Raw genomic sequence first — 10,000 nt, 5'->3', positions numbered from 1 at the left:
GTGCTTAAATTCATAAAAAACAGTAAGTTATATAAAATAAAAGATTAAACATAAAGCTTGCTTACCAGAATGCATGAAATATCACATGAGGTTGGGCTCAAGATAATTAGAAGAAAGACAGAGATGATGAGAACGGAATATGCATTGGAAGATGAAATTAATGAGGTGGAATCATTTAAATATTTAGTAATTATGATCTCTAATACAAGGTCTTTAGAATTGCATTTTAATGAAAGATTGAAAAAAGTAAACCAGACAATGGCTAGCTTAAGTAAAATTTAAAAAATCAAATCACCTGAAATTAAACGAATATAAGAAATAAAGTCACAAGAAGAACCATTCAAGATAAATTCAGGCCACAAATATAAAGAGGATTCAAGGATATCTACAAAACGAGAACAAAGATATTTGCTAGATTACAATCGAGTTCTAGTGACGAGGTCTGAAGGACAATATAAGATGTGCGCTGAATACAATGTTAAGGGCTTGATACCAGTCTTCTGTGTAACTATTATATTACACAATGCAACCATTCGCACACAAAACAGTTCACTTAACGGAGCGTCTTTTGAGGCCTTTATTACTCAGAATAAAAAAAAGGTGGATAGTGAGTGAGAGTGGTCATGTACACAGGGAAATTACACACAGACTATATATATATATATATATATATATATATATATATATATATATATATATATATATATATATATATATATATATATACAGCATGTATATACATATACATGTATATATGTATATATATATATACATATATACATGTATATGTATATATATGCTGTGTATATATATATATATATATATATATATATATATATATATATATATATATATATATATATATATATATACATGGAAATATATACCTAGATATATTTATGTATATGCACACAACTGAGCATAATTATGATTATTCATATCATTATAATACTGTTATATACATACATACACACATACATACATACATATATATATATATATATGTATGTATATATATATATATATATATATATATATATATATATATATATATATGATAAACCGTCACATTGACAGACCTCCTAAATGGTTATGCTAGACTAAAAACCAAGTGAAATCTACTACGCAACGTTACACATGCAAATCTGTAAACTTCTTATTAGAGTATTACAGCTGTCCAGAAAATATTATCAACCTTTAAGAAGCCAAACGTTACTGGAAAGTCGGTCTGTGTAAAACAAGGTTAACTACCTGTCTGGAGAGGAACGTTTATACAAAGAAAAAAAACGAATACTTGAATATTGTTGCTCGATAAAAAATAACCAACAAATCTTATAACCTTAAAGCTTTGTTATTTCTATTAAGGATTCGATTATCTTTATTCAAGTGATGCAAGAGATCTTACGTTGGGTCTTAAATTTAGTTTGATTCGAAATGAAAGAGTTAATTTTCTGTGCCGACGATTTAAATTACTTTTTTGACTTGCTATATGCTAATATTACCCTTACATTTGTGATATTTTATCATCAATTAACAAATTTGTAAATATAATGGCTTTATCACGAAATGATTCAAGTTTTTTTAATTCAGCATGATTACGGTCACAATACAGTTTGAAAGAAGTCTGCAATGGACTAAAAATGAGATGGCACTCATCATTTTAGGGGCTTTGAGTTCACAAATGGAAAGCAACGAGTAACACAAAATACTATATATATATATATATATATATATATATATATATATATATATATATATATATATATATATATATATATACATATATATATATATATAAATATGTATATATATGTATGTATACACACACACACACACACACACACACACATATATATATATATATATATATATATATATGTATGTATATTTACTTTTTGAACGTTTAAGTAAACCTACAATGATTAAGCGATTTCTTTCGGGGATACCCTTTAGAAGCAAACGTAGAAAACCTTTAACGAAAATCTTTCGGATTCGGGTCTTGGAGAACCTTGATTAATTTATTACTCGAATCTATGATAAATCAGCTCTTGCCAATGCCAATGACGGTCTCATTAATACCAGATTTTTTTGGTCACGGGAAGAATTTTCTTTTAGGCTCTTCGGAACCACTGAAGTAATTGGATATTTGGTCAGTATTAACAGTTTTGGTTTTAATCTTCTGGAAAAACTACAGTAATTGGATATTTGGTCAGTATTAACTGTTTTCAATAGAATTTTGTTATTATTATTATTATTATTATTATTATTATTATTATTATTATTATTATTATTATTACTTGAACGCAGAAAAACGAAAAACAAATACACCAATAAGGAAAGCAGCTCAAAATGGAAAAATGTCAGAAGTATAGAATAGACTTTGAAGAAGAAACATCACATTTTTTTATTGGACGGCCCAAGGTTGTTTTTTTTTTTTTTTTTTTTTTTTTTTTTTTCTATGAAACCATGATGTTCCTATGTACCCTTTTTGAAACAGCAGAGTCTTTCAGCAATTTTTTTTTTAATTCTAAGTTTTTTTTTTTGGTTTGCACTAAGCCTTACTTTTGCGGATAGTAGGGATTAAGTATTTATTAATTTATCTACGTCTCACTAACATATATTTTCTCTAATTCCAGGTTACCTCTAGTACATTGTTGGCCTCGGTAAGAATTCCCGTGAGAAAGTCAAGATCTCTTTAAGAATAATAAGCACCAAATAATCAAAGGCAAACGGAACTAACCCAATCCTGCTTCATTTATCTTCTCTTTATGAACTATCTAAAACAATGAGCGAATCTTTGTTCATTATCCTTGAGAGATTATATTCATCATCATCTCCTCCTACGCCTATTGACGCAGAAGGCCTCAGTTAGATTTCGCCAGTCTTTATCTTGAACTTTTAGACCAATACATCTCCATTCATCATCTCCCACTTCACGCTTCATAGTCCTCAGCCATGTAGGCCTGGTCCTCCAACTCTTCTAGTGTCTTGTGGAGCCTAGCTGAAAGTTTGGTGAACTAATCTCTCTTTGGGAGTGCGAAGAGCATGCCCAAAACATCTCCATCTACCCCTCACCATGATCTAAACTAATATATATTTTCTTCTTTTTAGGCACCAATGCATAAATGGCCTCTTCCACCAAAATCACCGCATTACTAAAGCTCATGCTCATTGCACAAACGGCATCATCTGTACATGCCCAAATAAACATGAGGCCCACCCTACAGAGTGACGCCATGGGCTCTGCGGATTTAGGATTAGCGGTGGGCCAAGTAATAGCGGAGAACTTGGCTGAGTGTTACGTGGTGACCATTGCACCAGGAGAGGAGAATATTTTTCGAGAAAGTCTCACGAGGTAAGTTTCGTTTGGCTAGTTGGAGCCCTTTTGGTTCCGCTTACAACGACCTCTGTGTTGAAAAAGGAAACTAGAGATGAAAAACACTTTATCTTCATTGAATTTGCTTTGCTCAAACATATCGGATAAAATGCACTTAAATTTCAGTTCTTTCGACACTTGAAAAAGTGAAGGAGTGTGCTAAGCAATGTTAAAATCAGTACTGTAAAAGTTCCATTACAATATTGTTCACATCATCACTCAAAACTATGTCCAACGTCTGCCCAGTCAAAGTTGCTGTACAATCAACTTTATTAACCAATTGATATGATTCCAAAAACTCACTAAAAGCTGAAGCATTACGATCATGACTACTACTATATTATACATTTATTTACATCCGGGGAAAAAACAATTCACTAATATCAATGTAAAATAACTAAACTACCAATTGCTTTTAATAATTAGTTCTTCGAGTCAGCTCATACATTTCAGGTTAATGGCTCACAATAGCTCAAATAATTTCCAGAATGATATTTCATAGCCATCTGAAATAATTACGAGTCCTTCACAACTCGAATTATACAACCAATACTTTCCTCATATCCTTCATTTTGCATTCCATCAGAGTCCTTCACAATAAGGCTACCAAGGGGATGGTCTACCTTGACGGCAAATACCCGAGCGTCAACGGAGGTCAAAGACCTCTAGCTGCTAAGGCCCTGGACACCCTGAAACCCCGATTTACCTGTAGAGCTATTGTACTGAATGTCTTAACAAGTGACCAAACAGAGGACGTTTTCAGGTTAGATTATATGATTAGGAATTTAATAAATAACACTTTAGTTAGGATATTGCTCGAGGGTATACTCGGCCACACTATCTTATTTCCTCTTCCTCTTTATTTTTTTATTTTTTTATTTTTTATTTTTTTAAGTTTTCATAGTTTATATAATCATGAAAGACTTATTTTAATGTTGTTGCTGTTCTTAAAATTTTTCATTTTAATTGTTCATTACTTCTTTTATAGTTTATTTATTTCCTTGTTTCCTTTCCTCACTGAGCTATTTTTCCCTGTTGGAACCCCTGCGCTTATAGCATCCAGCTTTTCCAACTATGGTTGTAGCTTACCTAATAATAATAATAATAATAATAATAATAATAATAATAATCCCTAAGATATGTCAGACGACGTCTGTAAGTAAGCTCATGAAGGTTATGGTTCATCCCATTGTATAAACAAATGCTTAGTATACAATGGCGTCTCCATTCTGGATGAAAAACTAAAGAAATGATTAACTATCAGACAATTTAATGCTTAGGTCAGCACACCGAGTACCGAATTCAGTACATCATGAGATTAACGGAAAGTGACTAAAATGTTCCTGCTCGCTCGTAAAAATGTGAGTGTGTTTGTACTGTATGTGCGTGTGTATTTATATGTATACATATCTATACATCCATTACTGAGTGAGAATACCTTAAAGTAGCGAAAGGGTTTGCGCATCGCCATGGTCAGCAAGGCTGTACTAGTCAGGGTCACCCATACTTGACTGGTTTGCTGTGAGCTATCAGACGAAAATCTCCCACCATCACCAACCGGCACTGACCCACGTGGTGATGAAAACGACCAAACCCCAGCCATGAATTGACATGTCTGAGGCCTTTGTACTCCCGTGGACTAAAAATGGCTGCAATTGTTGTTGTTGTATTTATAAATATCGAAGAGACTTAGTCTGATTGCATGGTTGGAGAAAATTTTGCAGGACAATGTTACCTAATTTTCTTTATTTTCGATACTTTACAGAAAATATAAATTGGTACATGACACATTTAGTGATGAATGTGGCTTCCACGAAATAAGTAAAGAGATTCTGATTCTTTTATTTTTAATGTTCATGCAAATACCAATACTTGTGCCATACATACAATGAGCGATTTTGTCTCCTTATCATAATTGAAATCCTTTTTTTAAACAATAGATTAGATACAAACCAAATGGATAACCGAATCAGAAAAATTAATCTAAAATCTCTCTCTCTCTCTCTCTCTCTCTCTCTCTCTCTCTCTCTCTCTCTCTCTCTCTCTCTCTCCTACGGAAAGGTTTCTGGAAGCTGTGCGACTTTACCTCCACCCAAACACTTACATCGTGTTGGCTGGCAGTCATGGAAATTCTACTGATATTATCCAACACGACGTCTTCCGCAATACTGCGAATATTATCTATCTTGGAATAAAAGAAGAAACAATATCCAATTCTGAAAGTATTCGCCCACAAAGGAATAGTAAGTATAAAGAGGGAAGATCCTTTAAATAAAATTATGGTATGTCACGCATATTACCTTTACGCTGTATAGAAAAGAAAATAAAATGTATTAGATCTCCATGTGCTTTTTATAATTCTATAGTCTTCTTCTCTCTAAAAGGCTGATATAGACTTATGAAATGCACTTATTTCATCTATACATTACTTCCAATCTAATTGTAAATAAAGTTTAAAAGTTGGTAATCTATAAAATTGCAAATTTAACTTTTATAAAGAGGATAGGGTTTGATTATTTTTCTATACACTGTTAAAAAAACGCAAATTTAATCGGAAATTCTCCGTAAAAATAAACTGTTCTCAGCCGTATTTCATTAAAATACAAGCGAACGTATTTTTTACCCCACCTTGTTATTATCTTTTACGGGTTGGTGACAGTAATATCACTCCATTACGTTAATATATCCGTTTTTAAAACGGTAATTACATGTCTGCATTTATACCAGGATTTTTAGTCTTCCATGACCAATTTTTAACAGTGTATGAATGATATATCTTAGCATGTTTGTTAGAACTTTCTTATTTTAAAAAATATATATTTTATATTTATATATATATACATATGTATATATATATGTATGTATATATACATATGTGTGTATATACAGTATATATATATATATATATATATATATATATATATATATATATATATATATATATATATATATATATATTTAAATTCATATATATCAACATATATTCATATATATATATATATATATAAATATATATTTAAATATATATATATATATATATATATATTGCATATATATAGGCTGTATATATATATATATATATATATATATATATATATATATATATATATATTCACATATCGGCTAACTTTTTTTCCAATCATCATTGACCTATTTTCAGATAGTAGAGGGATCGAAGTATTCTCAAGATGTCTTTATTGCAATGGAGGGAATTCAAAAACCTACTCAGTGGGAATTTGGAATCCAAAGATCTCACCCCATATCGACACTCAACTTTTTGAAGGCAAGGAAGAAAATTATTATTATTATTATTATTATTATTATTATTATTATTATCATTATTATTATTATTATTATTATTATTATTATTATTATTATTATTATTATTATTATTGTTGATGTTATTTTTATTATTTACTAAGCTACAACCCTAGTTGGAAAAGCAGGATGCTATAGGTCCAAGGGCTCCAACTAGGAAAATATCCCAGCAAACACAGGAAATAATGAAACTACAAGAGAAGTAATTAATATTTAGTCAAGGAAAATTTAATAAAAGTAATCAAACTATATCAGAAATTTCAGATATTCTAAATCATAAAGTGTATAATTAATTATAGATTAAGATTTTCATTAAAATGTTGTTTATGGTAAAGAGAAAGGCGCATTATTATTATTATTATTATTATTATTATTATTATTATTATTAATTGCTAAGCTACAAACCTAGTTGTAAAAGCAGAATGCTATAAGCCCGAGGGCTCCAACTGGGAAAATAGCCCAGTGAGGAAAGGAAATAAGAAAATTACAAGAGAAGTAATCAACAATTAAAATAAAATATCTTTAGAACAGTAACATCACAACATATCTTTCACATATAAACTACAAAAACTTAAAAAAAACAAAACAAAAAACAAGAGGAACAAAAATAAGATAGAATTGTGTGCCTGGGTGTACCTTCAAGCAAGAGAAATCTAGTCCAAGAGAGTGAAAGACTATGGTACAGAGGCTATGGCACTATCCAAGACCAGAGAACAATGATTTGATTTTGGAGTGTCCTTCTCCTAGAAGAGCTGCGTACCATAGCTAAAGAGCCTCTTCTACCCTTACTAAGAGGAAAGTAGCCCCTGAACAATTACATTGCAGTAGTTAACGCCTTGAGCAAGGATGAATTGTAATACGTATAAACTTTGAAGCTTTGCGACTATCTATTAAATGATAGAGTACCCGCAAATTTAGTTTGCGCAGTAAACAGTTAGGCATAAGGAACCAGGAACCAGGAACCAGGAACCAGGAACTGGGAACCAGTGGTTGAATTAACTTCAAAAGTTCAAACTTGCAGCAAATGTGTTTATGTTGAACAGGCTGACTTAAGCCTTTTTATAGTTTATATATGAAGCATTTGTTTTGATGTTACTGTTTTTAGAATATTTTATTTAAATTGTTCATTATTTCTCATATCGTTTATTTATTTCCTTATTTCCTTTCCTCACTGGGCTATTTTTCCTTGTTGGAGTCTTTGGGCTTATAGCATCTTGGTTTTCTAACTATGGTTGTAGCTTAGCTAATAATAATAATAATAATAATAATAATAATAATTGCAAAATTGAAACATCATCGAACGGAAATCAAAGATACCCTGACGACGTCATTTTTCCATTGACCCAACAGACCAGTTCAAGAATTTCCATGGACATACATTCAGGATAGTCTGCTTGGCGTGGTTCCCGTACACAGACTACACCCGGACGAGCGACGCAGGAGGTACAATTGTGTATCCCCAGGACTCCTTGGATGTTAGGATGCTCAACGGAATTGCCAAGGCTTTGAATTTCTCGTGAGTCCTCCTCTCTCACACATACATACATACATACATACATATATATATATATATATATATATATATATATATATATATATATATATATATATATATATATATATATATATATATATATATATATATATACTGTGTGCGCATATACAGTATATATATATATATATATATATATATATATATATATATATATATATATATATATATATATATAATGTACAGTATACATTTATGCATGCCTTAACGTGATGAAAGGGTTTGCGTATCGCCATGATCAGCAAAGCTGTACTAATCAGAGCCACCCATACTAGGTTGGTTTGCTGTGAGTGATCACATGAAAATCTCACACCATCACCAATTTGCACTGGCCAACGTGGTAATGAAAACTGCCCAAACCCAAGGCCGGATTTGACATGCCTGAGACCTTTATCCTGCAGTAGAATAGAAAAAGCTGCATTTGTTGTTGATGGATGAAAATCAAATCCACACAATATCGTGCTCAGATAAAAAGGAATTTCTACCACACACTGGGATCGAGTCCTAGTCTCTTAAAAGTGACTGTTAGCCTCCCTGCCTTTCATTTGAAGAGCCTAGGGTTCTATCTCAATATGAAATAGAAATATATATATATATATATATATATATATATATATATATATATATATATATATATATATATATAACACATGCTGTATAACATCCAATTGAAAACACCAACACAGGAGCAGTGTGATTTGACCTGGATTTTATATTGCCCGAGTTCCTTTGTACAAAATATCATGAAAACGATCATTTATGTTATCAACCGAAAATGATATAAGCACTAGTATTAAAGCATTACCATACGGTATCCACGTATAGTAAACATAAATTTCTTTGAGTGTATGGTTAGTAAGTGACCAAGGATATATGGAAAACCCCATGCATGCCAATAACTTGAAGAACAAATTTGCAAACTTTGTGCTTAAAAAAACGCCCTGGTAGACAATTACGTAACATAATTTCTTATTCCATTAACAACTGGTTCAACAAATTCGCAATCTCTAAATCATGAGAGCAAACCGAATTTTCTGAAACCCTTCACAGCTATGAAATGCGCGTTCCCTGGGACAACCAGTGGGGAACGTCCACACCTAACGGAAACTGGACAGGGATCGTTGGAACACTGCAGTACCATAAGGGGGACTTTTCGATGATGCTCTCTTGGCTGGAGAACCGTCTTCCGGTCGTCGATTATTCCAGAGTCTACTCATCCGAACCCCTCGTCATGGTGACGGCGAAGTCGAAACCTTTGTCTCAGTCTTTCGCCCTCGTCAGGCCTTTTACGGGTAAGACACGATGGTTTGGTCTTGAGGTGAGAATGAAGAACGATTACAAGAAATGGCGCAATATTCGGAAATATTTGAATTCTAATAAATTACATAGACGCTCAGACACAGACAGTCAAGTCAGAATAAATTCATGACTCTCAATGGAAATTCTTCTCAGAGACTATTATCGAACGCAGTTCTCAAGTACTAAAATGAGCTATGTTTCTCCCATTGCAGGTCAACTATGGGCTTTGTTTCTTCTATCTGTCGTGGCTGCTGGATTTATATTGTGGATTCTTCAGAAGTTAAGGTCTCGAATTTCTGACGAGGAGAACTTTAGTCTTGACAGAAGTATCCTCGTGACATGGGCCATCATTTTGGAAGATCCACCCCTGCAACTGCCAGAGAACATCACAGCGCAGGTAAAACTCAAAGGTGGAGCACCAGGGAAACCTCTATCTGCCTATTTACCAAGGCACT

The 10,000-nt window shown here is 32.2% G+C and overlaps 1 protein-coding gene and 1 long non-coding RNA gene across 2 annotated transcripts in view; both read left to right on the top strand.

Annotated features, from left to right (window-relative positions):
• Positions 1 to 4,136, top strand: part of LOC137651975 (uncharacterized) — a 186,414-nt gene extending 182,278 nt beyond the window's left edge. The window contains exons 2-3 of the long non-coding RNA XR_011046149.1: positions 3,112 to 3,355; positions 3,963 to 4,136. This is a non-coding gene — a long non-coding RNA (uncharacterized lncRNA). The remainder of the gene's footprint in view (positions 1 to 3,111; positions 3,356 to 3,962) is intronic.
• Positions 4,137 to 5,423: 1,287 nt separating this feature from the next.
• The window catches only part of LOC137651676 (glutamate receptor ionotropic, delta-2-like), a gene marked incomplete at its 5' end in the record, with an annotated part of 10,506 nt that continues 5,929 nt past the window's right edge, over positions 5,424 to 10,000 (top strand). The window contains 5 exons of the mRNA XM_068384897.1: positions 5,424 to 5,619; positions 6,537 to 6,659; positions 8,045 to 8,210; positions 9,297 to 9,538; positions 9,758 to 9,942. Coding sequence (XP_068240998.1) covers positions 5,424 to 5,619; positions 6,537 to 6,659; positions 8,045 to 8,210; positions 9,297 to 9,538; positions 9,758 to 9,942 — 912 coding nt within the window. The remainder of the gene's footprint in view (positions 5,620 to 6,536; positions 6,660 to 8,044; positions 8,211 to 9,296; positions 9,539 to 9,757; positions 9,943 to 10,000) is intronic.

This window comes from Palaemon carinicauda, chromosome 13 (assembly GCF_036898095.1).
Source record: "Palaemon carinicauda isolate YSFRI2023 chromosome 13, ASM3689809v2, whole genome shotgun sequence".
Taxonomy (NCBI): Eukaryota; Metazoa; Arthropoda; class Malacostraca; order Decapoda; family Palaemonidae; genus Palaemon; species Palaemon carinicauda.
Note: the sequence above shows the minus strand (reverse complement) of the source record. Positions and strands in the feature narration are given on the sequence as shown.